Genomic DNA, 27,616 nt, shown 5'->3' on the forward strand with positions numbered 1-27,616 from the left:
GTGGCTCCTGGCCCAAGGAGAAGCCTATTTCCCTGCCCTGACCCCAGCTCTTTTCCACCTGCCTTGGTGACGTCTCAGCCATCCATCCACCCGCAGCTCCTAGAGACGATTCCCTGATTGAAAAACGCCAGGCGTGCCCCCTTCTCCACATCCCACCCCCAGCAGGAACACAGCAAACCCTGGGAGGAGGAGGAGGAAGAAAAACAAAAAGTCAAAGGGAGGAAGAAAGGGGAGAACAAAGAAAAGGGCTGGTACGGACAAACGATGAGGATAGAACTCGCTGGCAGGGAAAGCCCTCAGCATCATCATCGTGGCCAACCGCAAAGCAGGTTCCTTGAGATGAGGTAATCTGTGCGACTCCTTCCCGGCTCCCGTGGCCCCGCACAGGGACAGGGCTGCCGGAGGCCAGTGCGAGACAGCAGCCTCTGCCCCCATCAGAGAGACCAGCTGGTGGAGGGCTCTGCGCTCGGTGTTCCCCGGGACGAGGTAGGGCTGGGAGAGCAGTGGGAGCTGCTGCTGCTGCTGCAGGAGCTCTGGGTGCTGGAGCCTGCGATGAGGTGGACGACGGGCTTCTGCGCGAACAGCACTCCTGCAAGCACAGGCAGCGAGGGGAGGACGTTACGGGGGCACGCGAGCGAGAGGGACATTGCAGAGGGCCAGAACGCTCTCCGAGCCCGCGGAGATCGCGGAGACCTAAGAGCCCTCTGCAAGACAAACAGGAGATGGATGGACAAGGAAACAAGACGGCACAGCCGGGGCCTCTCCTCTGGCTTCTCTGCCTTAGGGACAGCCTGGTGCCTTCAGAGAACCGAGAGATCCCAACCAACTTCAACGCCTCTGGAGGTGAGGAGCATCTTTCTCCCATGTAGGCTTTGTCCAAGGCTTACATGGAAGGCCCTTCCCTGGAAAAGGTGGATTTCCCATCAGGTCCCCTCTTCTCTGTCACGGCAAAACACTGTTTGTGAACTGTCAGCAAAACGGTGCCATTAGGACACCTCCAGTGTAAAGAGATCAGGGCAGAAAACTGAATAAAATAATAAAAAATCTCTTGTACAAATAAGAAATCACAGGAAAATAGCATTCGGATGAGTGAAAAAATATAATCAATAACCAGCACCAAAAGGACACTATCCTGACAGGCTGGGAGTGAAAAAAAGGGAGAAGAAACCATCTCCCAAACTTCCTAAGCAGCCACGTTTTGTGCTGGGTTTTGGCAAAGGACCGGCCCCAGGGAACAGGCCACCCTCTCCACATCCCACTCTGCATCCCATGTCCACTCCTTTGCTCGTCCCGGGAGCGATTCCTTCTCACCAGTGTAAATTGTGCCGTTGATCTCCACCGACATGTTAATGCTCCCAATGCCGTTCGGTGACAAATTCAGAGCTGCCGCCGCTGCCGAGTCCGGTTTATCTTCTTTGGAGAAAGGGGAGATGCAGAGTTAGCTCGTGACTCCCTGTTCCCCACGCTATCCAGATGTGTTCAGGGGTTTACACAGGGTCCTTGGCCTCCTGATTGATGGGGAGATCCCTAGTGAGCTGGACTAAGGAGCCCTCCAGAAGGACAAGCCCAGGCTGCAGCAGCTCCAGCGGCCACTGGAGGGAGGGAGACAATCCAAGAGCCAAGGAGCCCAAGGTAGGAACTCTGGGCAGGGAAATGCGCTTCCTCTTGGCTGGCCTCCAGCTGGAGACTTTTTTAAGCTGTTATGGGCCAGATTCCTGAAAGCGGCAGGCAGGATTTGTGCCAGTGCCAATGCACAGCAGGGCACCACTTTGCACTGGTTTTTAACAGGTTTTAATTTCAAACTCTCCTGGACTTTTCCAAAAACTCTAACATATGTAATTTGTAAGTGTGAATCAGGGAGGTAGGATTCTTTCTGTGGGTGCACAAATTCGTGCTCACAGGTGCATGTTTTTAGCTACCTTTCAGCCTGCTGGGACAGCAACGCCCTGGAAAAGAGTGCTGAAAACACTTAACATTTAGCCTAAAAAATGTTAACATGTAACTAGGTTAACATTTAGCCTAAAAGTTGCTATCAAGTTAAGTTTAAATAATCTCACAAAGTGTTTTCCAAAAGTGACTTTACAAAGAAGCACAGTATTATTTTTGATTTGCGACTGGGGAAATTAAGGCACAAGCAGCAGATGGACTTGTCCATACCCCCCAGCCAAGGTGGCAGTAGTGTTGTTGAATCCTTTCGAGGATTCAGCCTTCAAGGATGTCCCATTTCTATCAGCATGTTACTACCTGAAGCGACAAAAACAGCTCCTAGCATTTTTGCTTAGGAAGTTCAGAGTGGAGAGATAAGCAAAGCAATAAAACAGTGAGAGGAGGCAAACACTAGCAGTACTTCATAAAACTGGCGTCCCCTTTACTCACTTTTATTTTTTTTAAATGCAAATGTGAAATTTGGGTGGGTGCATAATTATCGGAAAATGTAATGTGAAGTCCTGAGCACATCTAACTCAGCAGCAAACCGCTGCTGCCCTGAAGGGGAGCTTGCCTTGGCCCTCGGCCGTGTCCGTGCTGAGCACGGTGCCGCAGCACATTTTAACGGAGCAAAAGGTTTGCAGGGAACAGCTGCCGGGAGCAAGAGGCGCTCAGGCTTTGCTGCCCGCTGAGGTGCAGCCCCTGGGCCAGGAGCCTCTGCATTTCAGCAGCTCTTGAAGCGGTTCCGTAAAGTATCGACTGTGACAACGGGACCTTCGCGGGGCACCGAGGAGCCGTGTCCCGGCCACGGGCGCTGCTCTCCTCGCCAGCCTGCAGGCGGGCAGGGGGCTGAGCACACGCTGGCAGAAGCCATCTGGTTTGATGGAAGCTCTGGGATAGGCTGGGCCCGGTGGATACACTGATTCTCCTCCTCACACCTGGGAAAGGATTCCTGGAAATTGGGCTTCTCTCTCCCCAGATGCCTCCTGCAGTGCTGCCCACGCAGAAAAAGCTGTAACCTCAGCAAACATTTTTGCTGTTTTATGTTTCCTAACCAGAAAAGAGCAGTAAAAATCCCCTGCAGCTTCAGTGATGGCGTCAGGAGAGCGGAGAGGAGCAGGGGAAAGCTGGCCAACAACAGACTGCCTTTAAACAGCCTTAAAACAGGCTCTCTGATCTGATGTGTACAAAAGAGACTAAACACAGGAGTACCAGGTATGTGGACCAAAGCAATTTCATCTGACCCCTGTGTTTTCCCTGAATGAAGGGGGAACCCAAGAGCACTGGCTGCAAGCAAAACCAAGCTGGCATCAGCTGAAAGCAGCAGTTCCCCAAATAACCAACCCTGTAGCAGCTTGAGGCCTGGACTAATGTCACCATGCTCAACCCACACACGAGCCACTGAGGGTCTTGTCTGACAGTCAGGGGGTATTTAGTAGCTTGGGTGCAGAGGCTCCAGAACGTAGCCAGATGGTTTCCGAAGCCAGACAGGGTCACGTGTCGACAGGAATAGAAGGAAAATGAGAGCAGTAGGAAAGAACTCTGGAAAAGTTGCTATAGATGATGGCTGCAGTTACCGTGGCCCACTGCAGTAACTGACTGGCCCAGTGCCGTGTGAGATGGTCCAGCCTATGTGTGAAGAGGTGTTTGACATTCCTGACTGGGAGCAGTTGCCAAAGACCTTTTGTTCAGCTGGAGGCACAGCTTACCCTTGCCATTGATTTTGATCTTCATGGGGATCTGCCGTGCCATGCTGAAGAGGTTGCGCTGCAGAGCCTGCTGGACGAGCCGCTGCTCCTCCTCCGTCATCCGCGACACCTTCTTCTCCGGAGGCTCCCCAGATTCCAGTCTCTCCCGCAGCTGTTCCAGGGTGGCTGTTCTGGCCACCACGGATGCGGGCTGGCTAGCCAAGGTCACTGGCACAGCAATACGGTTTGGCATGGTCACGGTCAAGGGCACCCCATCACCTGCGGAGGGAAACGGTCACGGAGGCCCCGCCACGGCCCGGCCTGGCGCTCGCGGCGGCGACCAGCAGGTCGTGTGGGAAGGGTAAAGCAGAGGGCCCCGGCTCCGCAGCTCTGCGCTTGCATCAGGCAGCTCCTCAGAACAGCCCTCTCCCACCAGCCGCCCAAGGCTCCTCCCAGCAGCCGCTTTGGTGGCTGGGAGCCGTGCCGCAGCCCCCAGAGACCGCGTGGTTTTGCTGATGCTCAGGGGGTTGAGATCACTACCAGCAGCCACCACATGGCAGCTGATTTTCTCTATAAAAAGCTTTCTCATCAGGTCACATTTCCAAGGCACCAACATGCTGCACCAGCCCCAGCTGAAGTTGTGGCTCCTGGAACAAAGTCGCCTCACTGCCACTGTCGCAGGCCAAATCTTGAATTTTAGTGTGCGTAATTCGAAAATGCCTGCCCACTGCACTCCAACCTAGTCTTCAGGCCCCTTCTGTAGATAATGAGCGCTTGTTTTTACAACTTCATACAGCAGCACTCCAAGCATTTCTCACCTTCCAGGAAAATAACAAAGATCCATAAATCCCTGCAAGCAGCAGGCACGGTCTGTTTCCCAGACACGGGATGATGGATGAAGACAGATTAAAAGCCTCGCCAGAGGCCTCATGAAAACAGCGGAGTCAGGGCCAAAGCCACAGCAATTCCTAGCTCATCTAAGACCTCTGTTTGCTCTGTTATTGTTCCCTCTTCCCCAAAGCTATAAGTTCCTTAATGCAGTTTGGGATTCAAAGCAGGTCTTGCACATGGACCGTCAGAACATTGGGCAGCTCCTTAGCTACTCGAGTACCTCTATTCTGGGTCCAAACTAGACAAAATGGGAAACCCCCGGGTCCCGCCGCCCGCCGCGCCGTGGGTGCCGACCTTTCCGGAGCGCTGCGGCTGGGGACATGCGGGGGCTGCTGCTCCCACTGCCCGGCGTGACACCGATGATCGGGAAGCGGATCTTGGGGGGGGACAGGAGGGAAGGAGGCGCCGCGGTGCCGGGCGAGTAGCTGAACAACGAGGAGCTGTAGCTGGGCCGCCGGCCTTCCCGCCTGTTGCCATCGATCGCCGCCTGCAGCTCCGCAGGAGAGCTCAGGGATTTCTTCTCGCATTCGTAGGCGTATAAGTACTTCATATACCTGGGGGGAAGGTGAGACGGAGAAGCTTCCAGTTAACCCAGCGCTTGCAAGGGAGTGAGTGCCCTCATGCCGCTACACCCAGAGGAGCAGAAAAGAAGCACCAGAGAGTCCTTCACAGCTAAGAAGCCTCCTAGGATTATATGAGTTAAGATCTTGGACCCTTAACACATAAATACAATGAAGGAAAATCTAGGAGCTATCTTATTTGTGTTGGGAAGCATTAGGCTGTATAAAACCTTGCAAGCCCTGCTGAATTCTGGCACAGAGCATGGCAGGAGAGGGTCTGTTGGTGCCAAAGGCTTGAGAAATGGCAAAGAGCTCAGAGACTCCCATAACGTGCAAGAAAACAGACATCTGTAACCATGACCTGCTGAAGGCTTCACGCAAGCCATGGAAATCTGGACACTTTCCCTCTGCAGGATCAGCTGGGGTAGTCACTGACCACCAGTGCAGCTTAATGCTGCGGCTTCAGCTTTACTGCATGTTTGCTTTCAGCATTCCTCCTCTCCTCAGCTTATTCTACTCCTTTTCTTTTTATTTTACTTATCTAATCAGCATGAGGTGCTGCAGGCCAGGACAGCAATCCTCACAGTGTCCAGCTACTAAATACACATTTCCACAGCTTCACAGTGATAGCAGGCATTAAACGATCTAGTTTATACTTGATACCTGCAAATCAGGAGGCCTCTCTCCCTCCTCGTTGTGCCAGGTGCTACAGAGAGGAGCGGGAGACATTCCTTGCCCTGAGGAGTTTCACTTCTAAGCAGGCAAGAAAGCAGGGGACGCCGGGCGGCAAAGAGAGAGCAGCAGCGCTAGGACTGCAGGCAGGGAAGGGCCGGAAAGGGAACGAGCCGGAGAAAACAAGGGGAGAGGGAGTGAGAGGGAAGGGCACAAGCCGATGTGAGGGGAGGGCTGAACAAAGCAGTTTGGCAGCTCCTCCCTCGTCACAGCGTGCGGCTCCGTCTCCCGTTCCTGTCCCCAGGCCTCCTCTTGCGGGCCCATTCCGCTGCTCGCTTCCTCGCTGCCTGCCCTGGGTGCTGTCCGGACTCACTGCGTTCGGAGCGTGAACGCGGCACTCGTGATGGAGGTGGGCAGGTTAAGGCCTTTGGTGATCTCCCGCCAGATCTTCTTGTTGATGATTTCTACCAGCCCACCCTTCTCAGTCACCAGTTTGTAGAGCATGTAGAGATCCAGGATCTGCTTTGCCATGATGGGGATCCGATTGATGGGCGTTCCTGCAGGAAAGCAGCAAGGAAGGGAGCAGAGTCAGAGACAGAAAACGAGGCCGAGAAAACCAGCGGGTCGGAACGATCGATCTTCTTTCTAATAGGAAATTCAGGCATTTCTATTTGCAGCCTGACTCGAGGCCTCTCCGTGGGCGAGTAAATGAGCCAGAGAAGTGTAGCTACACGGCACGTCCTCCCCATGAAAAATCCTTTCCTGTAGGCAAAGCAGTTATCAGATGAATAATAACCTGCAGCTAAGAGCGACTTCTAAAATAGAAAGAGGGGAAGTAGGGACTATTCAGTCCTAGGGGCCTGACAGCAGCACAGAGGACTCATTTCTTATGGGCTCCCAGGGCAACCCCTGATAAAAATCTGCATCAGGAAGGGGCTGAACAGCCACCCATGGGGATGCTGCTCTCTTGTTCCCAATCTCTGCTATGTTTTATGCTTGGGAATGAAAAAAAAAAATGGGAAGGGGCACATGACATTTGGCAGCATCTCCCTCCTCTCCTACATTTGCTCTCTTCCACGGTCACAAGCACACGGACAGCCTTTTGCAGCGGATTCTGCTCTTAAAAAGCATTTTATTCCTTCCGTTTTCTCCTAAGGAAGCTCCTAAACGCTACTTCCCTCCCTGAGCTCTCCCAAACACAAGAAAACACTGAATCTCTTTTCCGTTATGCTGGTGTTTAAGGAGATATTTGCTGGGCACACACAGACCTTTGGTTACCGCTTCCAAAAGCTCATGGAAGCCCCAGTCCGGCACGGAGCGGCCCCCGGGGACAGAAAACAACACGGGAACACGTGACAGACGCTTGGCCAAGGCTCCCTGCGCGCCGCAGCCGCCAATGCAACCCAGTAGGAGCGATAACTCACGGCAAGAGGGCTCTGAAGACGGCGCGGACGCAAGAACTTATCTGGTGCCGGGGGCGGCTGCGCACGGGGCGCTGCTCGGGAAACAGCCCGGTCCTTCCTGCTCCACTTTGGTCGTTTTGTGGGTAGGAAAATGAGGTTTTTAACCCCACAGGGCACTTTTCGCAGCGCCTTCAAAGGGTGGGCGGTTTTGAAAGGCCAAACTAAGAGATTTGGGCAAGGAAGGCCCCCAAAAGAAAGTGCGGATGTAGCAACCCTTTTATTTGGCGTAGGAAATACCAGGCTGGATCAAAGAGCAGCCCACTCGAGGCCCGCATCCTGCCTAGGACAAGGCTCTGCCGCAGCCTTTACGGGAAGGCCTACGGAGCACGGCCATAATGGACAATTAGGGGATACCCAGCCCACAGGGGACACTCCTGCCACCACTCATCAGCCAGTGATTCGGTTAATGCCCCGCAGCGGAGCGGTTTATGGCCCTTATAAATGGGTTTTATTCCGTTTAGTGAAAGGGAGCCAAGCTCAGCCCTGCAGATGTTCTCATTACCCATGCAACTAATTTTTTTTTTTTTTTTGGTGGTGGTGGATGCCTACTATGCATTAGCCCGTGGCACTAATTCCCACAGGTTAATGGGATGCTGCATAAATACAAGTAAACTCATATAGGGCTGCCTGAAATCGCACCAAGTCAGTAACGCTCAGCTGCAAGGAAAAGCGCGCAGCAATCTCCTCGGGCTCGCCTGCTCTCCGCTGCTTTTCACGGCCCAGATCTCCTAGCCCTTCCGCATCCGCACAGGTTCATCCTTCCCAAAGGATCATCCTCCCCCGGGCTCCCTTCCTCCTCGCCCTCCATTTTGTCCCGGCGCCGTGGCTGGAGCAGAGGTTATGAGCACAGACAAGAGCGGCGTGCGGCGCAACCGCGTTACCAGCCCCGCGTTACCGCTCACCAGCCGCCCTCCAGCCCGCGCGACCCGCCACAAACGCAGCGTTATCGGAGTCATTCTCCTCGGCTACGCCAGCAAAGAGGCTGGGGTGGCTCCTCCTGCCTCCATCCTCCTCTTTCCCAACCCAAAAAAGCCCCGCTGCAGAGACCTGGCCTTGGCGCTTCGGCTGCAATAAGGACAAATCCCCAATCCCATGGGGCAGAGCAGCGCGACCCACGCGGCCAGGGAGCGCGCGCAGAGCCGGAGCCCCCTGACCCCGGGCCTGGGGCTTCCTCCCTTCTGACACCTTCCCTTCCTGCAGTTTGCTTCTGAACAGGACCTCCCCCTTGAAGCGCCCTGGAATTTAATTAGCAACTCTACAAACTAAGCTAAACGCTATGGATTTTCCTTTGTTTCTCCCCGACCCTGACACCTCCTGTAAAATTTACGCAGGCTGAGAAATTTTGCAGCAGGGACAAAATTAATTTTGCCACTGCAGCGTTTACCCAGGGAGCTTCCTTTGCTTTCACATTTCTGCACAAGAGAAGGTCACTGCGGGCAATATTCCCCCAAAGCAGGATGAGCGGCTGGGGCTGTGGAGCTGGCAAATTCCCCATGCTCGATCCGGAGACGTGGAGAGGGGCTGGGGGGAAAGGCCCCCTCCTGCCCTGGGGCAGAGGAAGAGGAGAGCGATAAAGGCTTTATTGGGGGAGTACCGCGCGCGGGCAGGGGAGGCTGCGGCAGGAGCGCTGGCGGCCACGGCGGTGCTGGAGCGGAGCGGCTCTGTGCCCAGGCAGCTGCGGGGCTTGTCAGGGCCGTGATGGATGACTGTCATCTGGCAGCAGCAGGATTAACGATCCGCGGGTCAGAGGGCAGAATTCCAGAGGGAAAGGTCAGCAGCCGGGGGCACAGCATCAGACTTGTTGCCTTTTGATGGCAACTTCACTTTACTGTAGGCCCCGGCCTGCCTCCCTCGGCCCTGCCGCGCGTGCGGGGAAGGCCCCGGCTCCGCGCCGCGCTCTGGGCAAACCAGCTGCTCTCTGGCCTCGGAGCGGAGCCCCAGCCCCGCGCAGCCTCCTCGGCTCGGCGGGGTCGGGCACAACTGACGGGGCAGCCACAAACATCCCTGTCCCTCACGAGGAGCAACCGGCCAAGGCCTTCGCCCCTGTCACAAGCCCCTCCTGCTGCAAGGAGATGCACGAGACCCCTGAGGGGCTGGTGTGGACAGGTTCAATCACCCCCTGCGGTGGGGAGGTGGGTGAAGCTATCAGATCATGTTTTCACCCTTCAAAAGCATCTCAAGAAGAGCCCGGGGAAGGTGTAAACCCCAGGTCATTTTGAAGGACTGTTTTACCTCTGCTCCCCCCGAAATGAGGCCGAGAAGAGGTGCCGGCCACGCTCTGCGCTGGAGGCTCCCTCGCCGACCTCAGGGTTGGTTTTTCCCGCTCTTCATCCCATCCTAGCCCAACTCCCAGGCAGACAGGTGTTAAATGGAGAAAACTGCCACTAGGACCGCTCTTACCAGAGCTGTAATTGCAGGGTTTTGCAACCATTTTGCAGGGTTTTGCAATCATTCTGCAGGGTTTTGCTTGCTTTCGAGCCCTCCGCGATGAGGCCTTGAGCCGAGCCATGGCAGGGAGATCCCTGTGGTGCTGGCAGGGAGATCCCTGTGGTGCTGCGTGCACCACAACTCATCCCACCCAAAGAGCAGGGCTGGGAATCACCCCCGCCCCGGAGCTGTGCTTTCTCTCCTTCCTTTTTCCCTTTCCTTCTTGTTTTCTCTCAGGTTTCCTTTCGGAAAGGCCCGTTCCTGGGCGAGGCACACAGCTGGGGAACACCCCAGCACTGGTTTTGCAGAGCAGCGCTCGGTTGTAATAAATACCTCCACACCTGGAAAAAAGAGCTGCGGAGGGAGATGTTCAGCAACACCCAGTTGCGTTTTGCTGTTCCCCATCTCCGGTCGACCTGTCCAGAGGAAAACAGGGGGCAACCCCAGGCAGCCCAAAGCAGCCAGCCTTCCCCAGGAGAGCACAGAGAGCCCACAGTGACTAAACATAGATGCGTTTTATATACATATAAAGTAGTTCTGAATTAAATCTTGAAGAGATCTTCATGTTTCTTCGGGTGAAAACTACGGGAGTAACTGCTTGGTATGAACTGGAGCCCATACTCAGCTCACCAGATAACCTGCAACGGAGGAAAACCGCCTGGATCCTGAACCATCTCGGCTCCCGCTTTGCTAAACTCATCTCCGAGGACAAATCCCGGCCAGCTTTGTGCAAATTTGGCCTTTCAGGCCCTCCCTGACCATCTTGTTTGGAGTCGGCCCCGAGGACCCGCTCGGCGCCGCACTAAAAAGCGGCGGCAGACAGAAGGGAAACAACCTCTCCCTGCTTCCTCCCGGCCCTTGCCATGGCTGATCTAATCTGCCCTGCCTTCCCGGCACTTCCACAGCGGGCATCCGCGCCTCCCAACGGGAAGGCCGCCACTCGATCGGCCTGCACGCCACCAGAGGCTCCTATCAAAGCGGGAGCTGGGAGCGAGCGCAATCCATCATGCTCGATGTGACAGGAGGCCCCCTTCTTATCTGCGCCCCGCGAAACACGGGCGGTTTCAGCTTCCCTCCTTGCTCAGCGAGCCTGACAGCAGCCCCGATCAGATTTCAGCCGCGGGCCGGAGGCGGCCGCGCGGAGGGGACCGCTGGCACCAGCCGGGGCTCCGGGCGGGAAGGTTAACGCGGCCGGAGAGCCTCTACGGGCCAGATCCCGGGGAGATTTGCTCTCCTGCACCAGCCACCGGCTACTGGCACATCTGAGGCTGGTATATTCACTATTCCCGCCTCCCTCACCAGACGTTGGGCGGCCATGGAGCTGCCACCAGGCTTCCAAAGCATCTGCCCTCTGATCCGAACGGCAAAGCTCTTCTTATGCAGGAGGAAGCAGAGAGAGGCAGGGTCAGCCGGGGAAGATGAAGGGGCTCGCACAGGCGGCCCCAAACCAGCCCAAACAGGAGTCCCCCATGCCAGGAAGGGCCACCCCGCACCGATACAAGGAAGAGCTTTGGAAGAACCAGAAACAAACAGCCCGTCTTGGAGACGCTGCAGAAATCCGTTACAGCTTAATTAATATCCCCACCTTCAAGAGGTGGGAGGAAAAAGAAATCTCCAACTTGATCACTCCGTCCTGCAGGAAATGGATCCAGGGACTCGGAGATCTTCGCCCGGCCACGATGAGCTCCGCAGATGCTGGGGTTGGATCAACAACACACCTGAGGATTCACGCAACGTGACCAGAGCTGCACAAACCAGTTATTTTTGTCCCAATGCCAGCTCAGCTCCTAAGAAAACATCCAAGGCGCTCAGACGTTTCTATGATGGCTAAATTTAAAACAAACCTTCTGTAGCCCAGAACCAAATACATTACTAATGCTGTTTTCCCTTAATCACAACTGGAGCTTGTAATATGATTTCTCTGGTGAGCTAAAGCAATATTCTCTCCAAAACCTCATTTTTCAACTACTCAAAAGCCAGGCATTTTAATTAATTGGGCTGAGAATTACCTGCACTAAAAGTTTGCCAAGAAATAACTTTTTTTTTTAAGGTCTTTTCGATGGGGCATTTTCAGGCTTTTTCTAAATTATTCAAAAATGGTGGTGCCTCCACGGTTGGATTGAGTGTTCTGAAGTTTAAAAGAAGGGGAGGAAATTTGTTTCTTATGAGAAGGCCCTGACTTGTACCACTTCTGCGTAAATCCCTGCCGCCGTGACTAGGTTAACCCCCATCCCCAGAACAACCACCCATGTGCTAGGGGCAGACTGCGAGTCTGTAGTTTTCTCCTAGCATCATTTAAAAGTCTTAAAACACAGAGGGTAATGCATTTCTGTCCCCTGCTTGGAAAGGCTCACAGCAGAGAATACAGTGAAAATGAAACCAGAACGCACATTCCCCCTAGAGCATACGGAAAAATCGCTCTTCCAAAGAAGACAGAAACATATTCCCAAATCCTTCACCAATTCCTTACGCGAGGCACAAAAGCCAGAGCTTTAGCTACGCGCGGATCCAAAGGGCTAATTTGGAAGAGAGGTTATTGTGGCCCATCAAACCGGGTTCCTGCTGAGGAATCTTTCACACAGGAAATGCTGGAACCGGGTTTGGTGTGATGTGCGGAGGAGAGCTCTCCGCTGCCCAACGTCTTCTGCTGCTTAGGGGAACGTTTGCTGATGCTCAGCGTTGGGCAGGTCGAGCGACACAGGATGCTGAGAATTTATGTCTATTGATGCCGCACTTAGAGAGCTCCCTCCAGATCCAAAAATATCTCCAGGGAGTCAAAAGGAGAAACCTGTGAAACCGAAGCGGGGAGAGACGAAGAAAATTCCCTGGACAAACACTCCATAAACGCCACTTCGCCTACGGAATCCACTGGGAAATGCTTTTGTCAATGGCCTGGTTTTGCTGCATTTCCACATCCAAACTGTGCAGATGGAGTGTACAACAGCAGGAAAGCATTAAAACCACACGGCAGGCTCACAAAGCCCCTTCTATGTACACACACATAAAAACCCCTCCACAGAACGGTCACGCCAGCTGGGAGAAGCAAGGTCACGCAGGAGCCTTGAGCAGAATTGGAAGAGCCGCACAATTGGAGACATTTTACGAGGTCTTCACAAAGGCTCCCAACGAACAAGAGCGCTTCCCTGGGAAAGGCCCTTTCCTCCCGCCCCACGGCTCCTTGCTGCATCTCCTCCTCACCGAGCGTCGTCTCCGGAGGGATTTCTGGCACGAACTGGGCTCATCCTCCCAGAGGAGGAGCCGTCCCTGCCAGCGCCGGGCTCTCCGGAGCCGCGACATCCCTGTCGGTTTCAGTGAAGGGGAGCGGTACCACCGACACCATCGCTATCTCGAGACCAAGAGCTGCCTCGCTCTGCCCTCGGGGACCTCCTCGAGGCCACACGCACGGCTGGCTCCTGCTCGTCACACCTAGGCCTTTGTTACCACACCAGGAAGATGGACGGAAGGAAAATTTAGCTTCCAGTTCACAGCACAAGAGAGGCTGGGAAAAAGGAGCCCTGTTGGAGGGCTCTGGTTTAAGAGAAAAAGACTTCAGAATCTCACCACAAAAAACGTGTTGGTGCATTGAAGCCCAAAGAAGAAGGCACAAAAGGCTAATCCTGCTGTGAAAACGCACAGACCTGCAAAACTCATCACCTCACACACCTTCCTATAGCAAAAAGAGAGTCGGGAGCACCAGTGAGGGGACGCAAGGCTGCGATTTCCGAGCACACAGCGTGTTAACGCTCTGGAGAACCGTCCTTGCCGGTTCATTGCAGATGTGGAGGTGACAGGGAGCTACCAAGGGCCGCCTCTACACACCGGGGGAAAGTTTGTCCCCTGGCACTCGTCAGGGACACGGGGTGCAGGGACACAGTTCCCACCACAGGTTCGAAGAGCCTGGACGTCCTCGGCCACCAGACGGCCGCAGAGGAGGGAAGCCGGCCGTCCCCGCGCGGTTTGAGGAAGCCCAACCTGCGATCCGGAGGGCTGAGTCAGGGCCAGGTGACAGCAGAGCCGCCTGGTACCTGTCCCTGTCCCCGTCCTGACAGGCTGGTCCTGCGGCTGGGCCACTCCGAGGCAGCTCCTGCGCCTGCTCCGTGCGCGGCGCTCCCCTCCCGTCCCATCTGCCCCTTCCATCACGGTCGTGGTGGGACCCATTCACCTAAGCAGAGCCAGGGAATAAAACCTCCAACAAAGGAAGAGTTACAGCTCTCATCTCCCTCTTCCATCATTATTGCCACTGAAGGGCCGTTTTATCACTTGCAGCTGTGGTCATTCCACGACAACCTGCTGTGCTCGGAGGCAGATGAGACCCGCACATTTGATCTGCATTAAGCCCGTTTCATGGGTTCACATTTCTAGGTGCATTCCAGGCAGCAGTGCCACAGCCAGCCCTTTTCATCCCCCAAGCTCTTCGGTAGCTCCTGTGAAATCTGTCATTTATCTTCCACCTTTTTAGGCTCAGTGTTGGGTAGCAGTATCAGTGTGGCTCCACCAGCGCTAAGGAAGGGCTGGCACTTTCCTGGACTCTGTAGCAAAACCCCTGTCTTTAGCCCAGCAATGTTTCCTAGCAGGGGCTGCTTTCCATTCCCTTCATAAAAGAGGTGCAAATTAAGCAGCTCTTCACACACTCAAGCTAAGAAACCCAGCGCTTTGCTCTCAGGTGCAATGAGGCCTCCGTTTTATCCATCTTCGGGGGACTCTTCGCAGAACAAGGCAGCTGTTCAGCCCCGTTTGCTTTAGGACCCTCTTCTGACACATAAAATGGTGCTGGGCAGGGAGGAATTTAAGCTGAACTTCGCTGTATTTGTCCCCAGATTTTTGAATAGATCAGAATAGCAGGGGAAGATAAAAAAGGGCAAGTCCACCCGCTCGTTACAAACCATCGTCCTGCCACAGAGAGCAGCAAGGAGAGCAGGGAAACAAGCTCAGCCTCCGTGAAACCATCCCTGAATCAGAAATGTTATTTTGCTATAACACAACAACTCAGATTATAGGCAGAAGAGAGGAACTGCCTCTCAGCCCAATCCACACTGCAACCTGGAGCAGCTCAACTGCACAAAATCCTTCCAACCTTTTTCTTCCAGAGATGCCAAAAAATAAAGCAGGCCTCAACTTCCATGAGCCCTGCAGTATCCCACAGGTGGTGGCTCTCCTGCACTTTGCTCTCCATGCTGTAGGAAACAAGGAAGTCTCCAGAAAACAAATCCGCTTGGGAACGCCCAGCTATGAATAGCTGAACTCTTACAGCGAGCAGCTGGTAACCAGCTCAGCCCCTGCACCAGGAATGTGTCAATTATAAATAATTAAAAGGTAACAGGGAGGAGAAACAGAGGTATCAGGCAGGTCTCTCCCCGGGCACCTGGAGGTTTCTATCAATCACCCCCTTCACGTTTTTGTTTCATGTATCAGAGTTTCACCAGAAACAGATGACCAGTCACCTACACAGACACATGCACCAAGATCAGCGCTAACAAACTATCACACGGGTTTTTGCCGTTGGAAATTCCCATGTTAGGAACTCCAGGCAACTGGGGTCTTTGCGGCAGGAGATTCAGCGCCGTCCCTTTACCCGGGAAGTGCCACACATGCTCAGTGCCACTGACATGCACCCCAGCAGCCACCGGGCAGCTCAGCCCGCGGAGGGCTCTCAATCCTTGAGACAATTAAAAAGGAAGCCACAAAAATAAGGCAGAGCTGCCTCCAGCGTGGAATGTTTGTCTTTCGTGTGGTATCACATACCTTCCCCTTAAGAAAAAGAAAAACTTTGCAACGAGGGAACTAAACTCTGTTATCTATGAAACAGAAAGAGGCTTTTATGATATTCCACATGCATCACCATCATCGCTGTATCGAGAACAAACACAAGTTGCTGATACCATAAGGAGGAATGTGAGAATTTCTTCAAATGCGTGCTCTGGCATTCGGCTATTACACTGAATTACAGAATTACACTGAGGATCAACAGCAACACACATTTGTTAGGCTGTTTTCCCAGTGCCCAGATTGTGTGCTCTCATTCTGGGCAGATCAGCCGCAGGGGCTCTCCCGCTCAGCCTCCACATGCCACAAAAATAGAGCATGGGAAGAGGAGTGATGACACCCTCCGCATGGCTCATTCCCAAGGGGAGATCGGAAAACCCACACGGATACTCAGCCTTGTGGCACAAATCCCTGCGGAGCCAAGGACCACTTCTGCAGGGGTAGGAGAAGGCTTAAAGAAGTATGAAGTGAAGAGGCAAGTGGGTCCTTCTCTACCAAGCTCCTCTTCCCCCAAGGCAATTACCTGGAGTCTTCCCATGGCTCTCCCACCTATTCTGCACATTCAAGGGCTGGATTCACTCTTTCCAACTCGGAAGGAAAAATTCAGACTGTGGCAGGATCCAGTTCTCCCATATCAAATTCATATGAAAAAATCACTCACCCCTCTTCTGCATAAAGATGAAGAGATCATCCAGGAACTCTTTCCGCTCAGGGTCACTATCCAGTTCATAGAGCTGTTGGAATAAATAAGGATGAAGGTACAACCCACATGGAGACATGGAAGAAGCTAATATTGCTACTTTATTTTAACGAGAGTGATATGGGGTCTGTGCTGAGGGCAAGAAAGGCAGCCAGTAAGGAGGCAAAGCAAAGATGGACTTTGGACCTCAGCAGTGGGCAAGGTTGCAGCAAGAGTTTAAGGACCTTCTTTATGGGAAACTATTAAGAGCAGAAGGTCAGAAAGGAAAGATGAAATAACCAAAAGGTTGGCAAGTGATCAGGGCACATCAGTGATCCCTGCTTAGACGCACCAGGGAGGTAAATGTATCTTCAATTTCTCCTAGCCCTACAGTTCTCTCCTTCACGGATTGTCACCTAAGTGACAAACTTCAGCTCCTTTGAATGAGGAGATGAAAGGACAGAGCTCTTCTGTGGCAACTACTGCCTAAAGGGAAAGAGTCCTCTAAAACGAGGCAGAAAGCAGCAACACAAATACGAAAGAAAAAAAAAATCACCTTGGAACCAATTTGCTGCATAAACCATTCTGTGAAAATACTTCCAAAAAGCTGCATTTTCAACATAGGAAGTTTATTCCCCAGAAGAGACACCAACTGCTAGCATTACCTCCTGATGTCTCAGAAGGGGCAGTGTCATCTCTTACAACTTGCTCTCAAGCGAAAAAGTCTCATTTTCACCTTTCAAGAATTCTGAGAAGCCATAAAGGAACTGGCTGAAAGGGCTCGAGTCAGGCTCTTGTGGAGGTCCAGGAGGGTATAAAACAGGACCCAAGAGGGCAGGAACAGAACATTGGGATAAACACATTTCAGCTTCTCTCAAGAGATGCAGCCGACTGTGGCACTCATCTAGTCCAAAAGGAGAGGGGTTTCTTGGATTCATTTCCTTGGTAGCTCTATACTTTCTTGCACATTGAGTTCTGGAGAAGAAAATTCACCCTGGTATTTGCAGAGCAATTAGCTCCGCCCGTTCAGAAAGGGCCAGGTTGGTTTAGAGCGAATTCCTCCGGCTGATGTGACACATTGCTGCCACATTCAGACCTCCTAGCACAGCACTAACCAGTTTCAAGAAGTGAAATCCTGTTCTGCCAGCCACGGAAAGTATTGACCCAAATTTTAAATGTTGTAATTATAGTGGTTATGAAGTCTTAGCACAAGCCACATTCCAGGAATCAAAAGCAACAAAATACCCCAACGCTGCAGGTTTATAGCCAGAGGGCTGCGAGGTACCGTCCGAGCAGTTTTCTCGCACATTCTCTCACTCTGCAAGAATAGTGAGGGTTCAGCAGCCACCCTCAGCCATGGATGAGGGAGGGAATATCCCTAAAATCATCCTCCCGCCCTCCCCCAAAGACCAAGTGACCAGGCTGACCTTGGCAAAGTCTCGTGAAATTTCTCTTCCGCGGCATCCATCACCTTCATCGTTCCAGGTCACGCTGCCGTTCTAGGGGGAAAAAGAAGAGAGAGCTGAAGGATTGTGTGGGGAATTCCGGGAAGCCCGTGCCTTTGTGGGCACAAGCACATGCAGAGGAAGACGGGCCCTGGTTTAGACTGAGGAGGTGAGAAAGAGGAGGGACATCCGTGCGTTCTCCTGGAACTGCTGACATTCAGCTCGCACTGGAAAACGGCTCTTGCTCTTCCAGGGGAACACTGAAGGCTGGGGAAGGAATTCTGCTTGGTCAATCCTCATCCCGATGGATCACCAGGACTGGAAGGCGGTAAGAGCAGCTCCTGGCTATCAGGGAGCACTAAGCCCACCAGGCTGATCCCAGACAACCTTTAAACCAAAAAGTTCACAGAGCCGAGTCCAGGAAAGCCAGTGCCCTAGTGCCCCTCGCACCAAGGAAGCCGCAATCACACCTGGCTAAGAGACACTTCAGCATAAAAATACACGTTAATTAGAGAGGAGGTCCAAGAACGGAAATCTCGGAGTCATCTGGTTGTGACAAACACATTGAATTACTAAGATGAATAGCTGCTGTCACGGCCGGCCAAAGCTACAGCTCCCCCTTTAAAACACACAGCAGCAAGCTGCCCTAATGCCTGCTGATTTCGTTTGAGCCAGTAATTCCTGCTGGAAAGTCAATTACCCAGAGAGTCCCATCAACTGAAAGATATTTAATGGGGGATTATTGCCACTTCTGTTATGTCAGCTGTTTATTACAGCAGATCAATTCGCAGCCAGCGCGAGGAAGGGGTCTCAGGAGCGGTTTTGTTCACAGGAGGGTTCAGGCTGGGAGTCCTTTGCTAGCAGAGATTAAAACACACCAAGTTTTGGCTAATCACAGTAACATCCAGCGGCTCCTGAAAGCTCGCTGATAGGCAGCCAGTTAGTTCAGCTCAAGCATCGCGTGTGGCTAATCAGAATAAAATACACACGCCAGTCTCTTTGGAAGGCTACACTTTTGCCTCTTCAACTTGATAATCTATAGGAGCATGATTTTTAGTTGTACTCAGTTATAAATTAAAGGGACAAAACTGTCCCTGGCATTAAAAACTAAACTGGGAAGTCCAAGAAGCAAAATACTTGCAAGGCACTTGGGTCATGCCAAGGGCTTTATTCTGCTGGATGTGGACAGGGAGGAGAAGGGGGCTGAAAGGCGGCAGCAATTCTGCATTGCTGGTGGGTTTGAACTTGACAAAAAAAACAGGGAATAAAACGGTCCATGGGCTTGAATCCTCTTCAAAAGTTCTTTTTCCTGTTCCCTTTGAAGAAGAGCTAAAATGAGAAAAAAATCAGAGGACCATTAAAGCTTGTTATGCTGAACAACAAGCAGAATGAGAGCTGCTTCCCAGGCCGCTGAGATGCTCCAGAGCACGGTGGCTGAACACGCCCGGCACAACAGGAAGAGCCAGGGGAGCTCGGAGGCAGCTTCCATATCCAACTTCCCCCCCATTCCTGCCGGGGAAACAATGTTACGGACCCCAACGGCCCTCCTGTGTGCACGCAGCGGGAGCCCGAGAAATCAGTGTATCCTCCTGGGTCATTAAAAGAGCTTTGTATAAGGCAGGCAAGGAGGAAAAAACACCCACTGCTGAGGGAGGCAGGTTGTTCTGTTGGGAGAAACCTGCCTCTCCCTCTGCCGCTTTGTGTCCAGGGAATTTCCCGGCGTCGGACAAACAGCTGCTGCTGGAGCTCTCGCCTGGCTGAAGCTTCTTGCAGAAACAGCCACCGGTTAAAGCCCCTCAGCCGGGTGCTCCGGTGCCAAGCGTTGCCAAAAGGGCAGGGAATTTGGGAAAGGATCCCTGGGTTTGCAGCCCACGTCCGGAGCCTCCCCGGCTGCTCCCAACGCGCCTCGGGAACCAGCTGAGCACTCCCGGGATTTGCCCCTCCCAGGGGCTGCAGGCCTGACCTGGGAAGCAATTATATCTTGCAGCTATTTTAGGATTACTCCCTAACCACCTGGAATATCTTATTAGAGGAAAGCTCAGATGTCCAGAGCAATTTTGGTTTCCAGTTCCACAGTTCAAGAGCTGGAGTTTAACCCTTCCGTTGGAGGCACCGTTTTGGAGCCGGCGAAGCGGGAATGGCAAACACCTTCCCGCCTCTTCCAGCTTGTTCTTTTCAGGGCAAAAACTTTACCAGTGACTAGCCTAAAACCGCAGAGACATAAGGTCACGTCTGCAGACAGTTTCCACCCAAATACAACCACCTCAAACGTTTCCTTCTCCCCTGCCTTGGTTTCATGCAGAGAGGCATCCGGCTAAAACCTGGTGGTTTTAACCACGCCACAAAGCTGCGCTCCGAGGGGGAACGCTGGAGCGGAGAGAAACGGCTGGAGCTGGAAAAAGTGACAGACGGGAGCAGGGCTGCAACGTCCCCCACAGCGCGGGAAGCCGCGGGGCAGGCGCGAGCACCTTGGGTTACCCGGAGGCGCCGAGGCAACGCCAAGGCAGAGGGGCAGCAATTTGAGGATTATCCCAGAATCCAGCGAAATTCCTTTTGTGGGGCGAGTTAAGCCTTAGGAAGTGAAACACATGCTATTATAAAGAAAACTGTTGTATTACAAAACAGTGATAAGATCGGGCCGGCTGTCCCGAGCTGGACCTCCTCGAGCATGAAGAACCCAGTTATAATTAGTGGAACATGGTCAGAAACTTTGCTGGAATCGGAATAAACCCTTCCTGCTCTTAGTGGGAGGTCAGTACCTGCTGCTTCGAAGAAGGGGTCTGAAGATCTATTAGTGATTTAGGAAGGGAGGATGAGGCAGAAAAGCAAGCAAGAGAATGGGCTGCAACGAGCAGGTTAATTAGCTGTTTTAGCAAAGTTCTCTTTTTTTGCATGTGTGCTCCCATAACCTACAGACTGCAGCATTAACACAGTTCTTTGCCAAACAAGAATCCACCTACGCATCCTTCGGCGAATGCGGGGCTCCCGGAAAATGACTCTTATTCACAAATCCTTGCTGGATGCAGCTAAAATACAAGTGACAAGAAGATTCGCTCTGCGGGAGCAGAAATTCTCACTGTCCCATAGGGCGCTACTAGAATCACGCTGAAGTGAGAATCTGCCATAATCCAACACATTTGAGCTCTTTCCACCTGCAGGCTTCACCGGTAACTAGAATTTCTGCGCGTTGGCACTGAAGCAGACAAGCTGCAACTACTCCTGGTGATAAATTTAGCACCTGAAAGAAACCTAAAATAAGACTTATCTTGCCCAGGCTATAAATGAGCGGAGAATCTGCTCCTTAGCCACGGAGCTCCAGGTGCAGCAGGGTCACCGCAACCTAGCGGAGCCCTTGTGAATCCCACGGAGCCGCCCCGAGATGGAGATTTGGGGCAATTCTCAGCTGTTGCACTGGCTGCTTTATACACTTGCACGTGGGGCACGTCAACTACAAACATGGACAAACCTTGGATTTCACGTGTAGACCCTGGAAGCTTTGCAAATATCTAGTCACTAGGTAGGTGCATTTGCTTCTGAGATGCTTCCCCACCACGGAGAGCTCATTTTAAGTTACAGATCACTACGAACTCCAAATTAGCTGCTGCAGCAGGAGCAGAAAGGCACCGGGATGCAGACTTCATTTAACCAAGCCGAAGTGATGGATTTCAAGAGAGGTAGCAAATTTAAGAATTAAAACACTTACAGAAAATGGCTTTTAATAAAAAAGGGGGAAGAACCCGAATATTTAAGACCAGTGGGTGAGACCAATTCTCTCGTATCAAAACTAGAAAGAGGAAATGAACAGTGAGTGACCTGCACTTGGAATTAAACATCAAGCCATTGCATTGGGCCCTGGATATCCCAAATAACTAGAAAGCAAAGTGCACTGCACAAAAGAGCTTTTCTGTTGCAGGGATCTTCACCCTCTCTGGATTAATGAGCATCTCCTGAGCTATACCTCAGTACACACAGCACTTGAGGCGCATACTTGAGATTATGGAATCTCAACCACTCATTCCTAGACCCTAGAGCAAAAGCAAAGTAATTATTTTAAGCTGACCTACCTTAATAAACACTGTGACCTTTGGAAAAGTTGAGGTCAGGAGTTTCAGAAGTGGCTGGCGCTTTCTGAGGCTCTAACTTGAGGCATCCCTAGAAGACAGGCTGTGCGCCACTCTGCAAAGCAGACACTCGCTTTGGGGACACTCACCTCGCTGCATTTAAGCGGGCACCTAACACCAGCTGATGCCCAAAAACCTCACCTCAATTTCACATTCCTCAATGGAATGCAGGTGTGAACGCACGTGCTGCAGCAGCAGCGGCTTGGGAAAATAGTGCTTGTGCTGCTGGCTCCTCAGCTGGTGTCCAGCCTGGGCTGCAGAGGGAAAATATGGGAAAGCAGCAGCAAAAGAGCCCGGCCGTGCTCCTGCCTTTGCCCATAACCAAAGACACCACTGAGTTATGTGAGAACCCGCATCTGCTAAAAGCCCCGTTTTCGCCCGCGGAATTAAAAGCTCATTTTTCTGCGGGGCGAGACGGCGAGCGCACGGGGCCCTTTCTCGCCAGGCCACAGGAGCCCTCGGCCGTCAGCACCGTGGTGGATTTCCCCGAGACCCGCACCGGCAGGGACGCAGCCTCCGGGGCAGCCGCCCGCGACAGGCGGCTCCCCTGCCCGCTGCTTTGCGTGCCGAGGGCTCCCGCCGCCCCGTGTCACGGGCTGAGCCGGCTCTTTTGTGCACCGGCTTGTTCTACAGTTATTTACTCTTCGGCCGGGAGCGCGGGGCCTTTCCCGTGCGCCCGCCTCCCTATCGCACGCCTCCCAGGCAATCTTAACCTCACGCTTTCGAGATAACTTTTCCCCCAGGGACATGCATGCTGGAAGAAAAAAAGCCACCCTTGAAAGAAGAAATCCAGGCGACTTGTTCTCCTCTTCTCGAATACCACAAATGCTCCCCGGCCGGATCTCGCTGGAAATGGCACATACCTGCAGGTTACTAGCCTGGAGCCTCAGCAGAAGCTGAAACAAAAGTGCCAGATTCAGGAATCGTTTGGAAAATTTCCTGGAGAGCATATGCATGTCTCCATCTGATCCAGGTTTTTCTACCAACACAGGCAAACAAAAAGCCCAGTACCTTTAAGCATAGCTCTTAAATAGAAAAAACATAACCAGTGCCTGCGTGTGGACAGTTGCACACAGCCTACAGAAATACGTGGACAAACCACTGTTTCATGCAGCTTTTTCTGGCCCTCGTGCCAGCTAACAGGTCCCGTTTGCCTTCCCACCTGCTTCCTCCTCGCCCCGCGCAATGCCCCGCGCCGCGGGCTGCTGCTCTGCGGTTAAATTTTTACCCTCTGGTATGCAGGCTCCGCTAGCGAACGCAAACAAGGCGCTCTGCAATATTTACCCGCCCCAAGGTGAATATGCTGCAGCAGCATTATTAATATTTTGCGCCTCCACTTGAGCACGCCAGAGCAGCTCGCTCTGCTCGGCGGCAGCACCGCGCACACGCGCCAGGCCTTGCTGGGCCACACCAACCGTCCGTCTTGTGCAGAATCTGCTCAGCCTTTTTTGTCAGAATTGTACATAGGGAGAGGTGTGAACCCGCCCGCTTTCTTTTACAATCCACACATGAACTTGATATTCATAGATCTGTCTGATTCCTTTCCAACCTCGCCTACGAGCAGCGAAGCAGGCTCGGCAGCAAGAGGTTATTTTTCACTTTGCCTCCAACTCGATCTTCGCGCACCTTGGTTTCCAGAACAAACTGGCCTGAAATCACACCAAGCTAAGCTGCAACCCCTTCCCAAAATACTCAGAGGATACCCTGAAACTCAGCCGAGGTGAGCCGAAGCCATGGGGTCAGTATTAGCGCACAACACGACAAGCATAAAATAATTATCTGGATAACACGTTTTGCACATCCAAGATCAGACCTGCTACCTCCGCAGGCATTTATCTTCCCAAAACATGGCAAGCGCTCTGGGAATCAAGCCTGTTAATTCAGCAAGCTTCACAGGACTCACAAGATAGGCAAGTATTGTACGGAGGCACAAGGCCACACTTGTTCGCACCGCGGCAGCGGCCCGGCTGGGAGGAAAAACAAGCAAAGTCTTCATTTCTCAGTGTATGCTTTGGAAAGCGAGCCCCTCACAACCAGAGCCCTGCCTACCCGCCTGCACCCAGACACCAGAAAGAGGAAGTTTTTTCTGCCAGTCACTATAACCCAGTGAATTCTGAAATAATTTCTCCAGTGACTGTTACCTGACCAGCAAACCCACCCCGTTCCCCTAGTACGGTTTGAGTAACCACTTTTGAACCAAGGGATCTTGAGAAAGAAGCCCAGAGAAGCTCAGCAGTTCAGCAGCCACCACGGGCTTTGCAAAGGGGCAGGTGAGTGGGTGCTTTTGTCTACACAAGGTTTCTTAGCTCAAGAAAACCCTCAGTCTTAAGCAAAAGCCACTTTCTGTGCAAAAGGACAGTTTGGTTTCAAATGGGCTTGCTTAGCCCATGCAGTCCTTGGGCTCTGTTTCAGTACACATGCAAATGCTGTAAAATGTCCCCAGAAATCTGATCAAGCTCTGTAACAAAGCAGCACACATACAAGTGTTACATTAACTGCAATACCCATGTATGCCAAAACATAATCAAGAGAATTCTTTTCCCTCTGGCACTTATCCACAGGCAGTGGTAATTAACTCTGCATTCAAACCACGCATCAAGCTCCTACTGTAAGCAAACAACACAGCCAGTTTCTTCCCTCGCTCCCACTCCCCCAAATATGAAGGGTTCTTCCTACTCACACGGGATCTTCTCTGCCCATGCCCAGGACACCAATCCCAAAGTCACTGCTGCCGAGAGATCTTGCACAGAGAGGTTACGGTTGAGGGTGAGATAACTCAAGCAAGGCATTAGCAGGCAAGTGGCTGCACCAAAAATACATGCAGCACCAGCCTGCCCCATTCCGAGTGGCTCGGCAGTGGTGAGACAGCAGAGAAACGAGCCAGAAACAGCGTCCTCCTCCTTTTTGCAAAGGCTGCTGCAGATTTGGGCTTAAAGGGGAGTGGTTTCCACCTGTTTTAAGAAACCCATAGCATTAAAGCAGCTGGAGCTCTTGTGAAATCTCGTTTCATGAAAGCAGAAGCTGAAAGAATGCGTGGGGGAAGTATCACTCTGCACGTGCCCTTCCAACCCGCGGTGTTCAGAGCAGGGCACTGCCTAGTTCTTGTCTGGGAAAAGCAAAATTACCACTGACCTGCTTGAGCTGCTCGTCCAGTCTCCAGGTCTGGCGCCCGGAGGGGGATCCGGAATACGTTTGCTTAGTAGTGTCTTTACCCTGCTCTTCTTTTCCCTGCTGACCCCGCTGGTGCCCCGGAGCTGGAAGAGGACTGGAGGTAGAAGCCACTCTTTGGTTGTGCTGGGCAACTTTGGGAGCATGAAAATACTTCAGAGCAGCGCAGGCGTCTTTGCCAGTCCCATCAGCGCCGTCCTCGAGCTCTCCGCCTTCCTCCTCATCGTCGTCGTCCTCGTCGTCGTCGTCCTCCTCCTCGTCCGGCTCCGAGGTCATGCTGCTCTGGTCAAAGGAGCGCGCGGGCGCAGCCCCGGGCGGGCCCCGGGCTGGGGCGGCGGGGCCGGTGGGCGCGCGGGCCAGCGCGGCCTGCTGCGCCGCCAGCTGCTGCGCAAACAGGAGCCGCTGCTGCCGCTCCCGGGAATCCATGGGCAGCGGCGCCCGCGGCGGCGGCTGCTGCTGCTGCTTCTGCAGCTGCTCCACCACGGCCTCCAGCTTCATCCCGCCGCTCGCATGGCTGGGAGGGGACGGCGCCGCCGCCGCCTTCAGCCCCGGCCTCGGCAGCTCGGTGCAAGCTGAAAGACAGGCAAATATTTGTCCGTATGAATATAAAACACTTTCATCTCTTCCCGGGAAAAGGATAGACAGGGTGCAGTGCCACCACGCTTTCCTGGGCAGGAGAGCGTGAAGCAATCAGCCTCATGTTTAACAGCCTGGGGCTCAAACTCGCATTCAATTTTCAGACTGTTTAATTGCATTTTTGAGCTCAACACATTTGCTATAACCTCTGTTTCACATACCCCAAAGACAGCGGCCGAAACGCCTTTGTCCACAGCCCCAGCGGCGCATTTTTGACCAAAGTCCCTCACATTTACTAAATAATGATTTTTGAGCTATTCGATTGAACATTAAGGTTCCGGTTCTTCTGAAAACACTACTTTACGAGGAGACAGCCAGGATGACAGCCTTGATTCTATTTCTATTAAAAAAAATGTGCAAGAGTTTATCACATATCAGTTGTCTCTGTAAATACCGAAACCACAAAATAAAGTTCTTCAGATGTCTTTCTTAAAACCACATTTTTAGCATTTTTTTTCCCAGAGGAAGTGAGAAAAGAGTAAAAGAAAGATCACCCCAGCCCAGCACGGGTGAATAGGCGCCGAGCAACTTCGGCCTCCGATTCCGAGGTTTCCCAGTGGGTCTCAGGCCCTGGCTCTGCTCTCCCTTTGCTTTCCCAACCCGGGCACCCTGACTCCATTTTGGCTGGCAGCAAAACGGGGCTGGACAAGCAGCGAGACTAACCTGGCCGCAGCAGACGCGGGCGCCAGAAGCCGCCTGGCTCTGATCTGCGCCAATCCCCGAACAACAACTACACCTTTAATTCCCCAACATTAAAAATAGAGCGCGTATCAAACTTTGCCTCCCAAACCGGACTCGCTGACAAGAGCCTTTCTCAGCTTCTTGTTCTTAACCTGAGAAGGGGCTTAAACAGATCTCGCTGGCTGCCCCCGAGGGTCATTGATACCAAAATACGGCCAGTTTGGACAAACAAAGGAGAGGGAAACTGCAAACAAGGCGAAGAGGCTCCCTGGCCACCTCCCACCGCAGTGTTTACAGCCCGCGCTGCTATTCAAGGCAGCCCAATCCAAGCACTTGAACAAGCCTGTTTTGCAGCGCAGGCGTTCGGAAAGGACACAGAGCTGCTCTAAAACGCCAAATGCCCTAAGAAATCCCAGCTTCAAGAGCAACAAACACATTCTGGTACCCGCAAAGCAACTCAGGGCTGTCTCAGTCTTTTCGACAAAGCACTTGCAAACTGCAGCGCCAAACTTGTTTCTCCTACCCCAAAGTGTTTCCCCGTGCTGCCTGGGCATGGAAAATGAAAAGCCTTGCGGATGCACTAGCATTAGCGTCTATCGGACAGAGCTAGAGCTTTAGCTGGCAAATGGAACGATGCTGAGTGGATTAGCAGTTTGGACGTCGGGGGCAATAACGTGTTCCCTGGAGGCTGCCAAGGCTCTTCCACAGGTTTCTAAGGCACAACAAACCACCCGGTCCAGCCCCGCAGGCACGTTCCCAGGACAGGGTGCTGGGAATTGGAAGCCGGGCCTCTCACGCCTGGAGATGACAAACAGGCAGCGAGGCGGGTGCCACGCGGGGCCACGCGCCCTGGCAGACGGCGTGGGCAGGTCACGCGGGGATTTGTGGACAAAAAGCTGCCGAGCCCGCGGGGAGGCCGCCCGAGGCAGGGCACGCGCGACGCCGCTCCCAAACGGCCGCTTCCCGCAGAGCTGCGCTGCTCGCACGGGAATAAGTATTTCCAAGTGAGCAAAGCTATGAGGTGTTACACGTTGAGGAAACACCCGCGGCTGCTCCCGCAGGGCCAAGCCCGGCCTGCATCTCCAGCGCGGAAAACCAGCCGACGGTTGCGTTCCGACCGGGCGGGAAAGGAGCCCCTTCGGCTCCGCGCAGCCCGGCTCCGCGCAGGGCCTCGGGCGGAGCAGAGTTGGTAACGGAGGAGCCGCTCGGTTCGAGCTGGAGTTTGAACGTTTAAGGCTTCAGGCAGCTCCACGGCGGCTCCCGCCGACGCTCAGCCGATAGGAAGGAGCTTCCCGGGGGGAAGCACCTGCAGGAGCCACCGCGCGGGGAGGCCGCAGCCGGCGCCCCCGGGACGGCCCCGCGCCCCGGGGCTTCCCCCCCGGCTCGTCCAGTCCCTCCGCGTCCCCCCGCCGGCCTCGACGTGGCCCCAAGCGGCCGCTCCGGCCCCGCTCCCCCAGACGAGGACCCGGTGGGTCCCAAATCCCCCGCGCTAGGCC

The 27,616-nt window shown here is 53.3% G+C and overlaps 1 protein-coding gene across 1 annotated transcript; it reads right to left on the minus strand.

Moving 5' to 3' along the window:
• Positions 1 to 317: 317 nt before the first annotated feature.
• On the minus strand, positions 318 to 25,301 carry ARID3B (AT-rich interaction domain 3B). Its single transcript, XM_010225120.2, has 8 exons — positions 24,768 to 25,301; positions 17,497 to 17,568; positions 16,052 to 16,124; positions 6,111 to 6,294; positions 4,800 to 5,059; positions 3,636 to 3,893; positions 1,312 to 1,413; positions 318 to 589 (listed from the first exon to the last, which is right to left on the minus strand). The coding sequence occupies exons 1-8, from the start codon at positions 25,299 to 25,301 to the stop codon at positions 435 to 437; spliced, it is 1,638 nt and encodes a 545-aa protein (XP_010223422.2). The 3' UTR covers positions 318 to 434.
• Positions 25,302 to 27,616: the final 2,315 nt, after the last annotated feature.

This window comes from Tinamus guttatus, unplaced genomic scaffold (genome assembly GCF_059628265.1).
Source record: "Tinamus guttatus ecotype Peru unplaced genomic scaffold, ASM5962826v1 Tinamus_guttatus_pri_ptg000528l, whole genome shotgun sequence".
Lineage (NCBI taxonomy): Eukaryota > Metazoa > Chordata > Aves > Tinamiformes > Tinamidae > Tinamus > Tinamus guttatus.

What these genes read in the sequence shown, in the direction of transcription:
- ARID3B (XM_010225120.2), bottom strand. Translation starts at nt 25,301, where the DNA reads ATGAAGCTGGAGGCCGTGGTGGAGCAGCTGCAGAAGCAGCAGCAGCAG. An exon ending in GCGTTCACGCTCCGAACGCA is followed by an intron (nt 5,060 to 6,110) that starts GTGAGTCCGGAC and finishes CCTTCCCCCCAG; the next exon opens with GTATATGAAGTACTTATACG. An exon ending in AGCCGCAGCGCTCCGGAAAG is followed by an intron (nt 3,894 to 4,799) that starts GTCGGCACCCAC and finishes TTCCCTCCGCAG; the next exon opens with GTGATGGGGTGCCCTTGACC.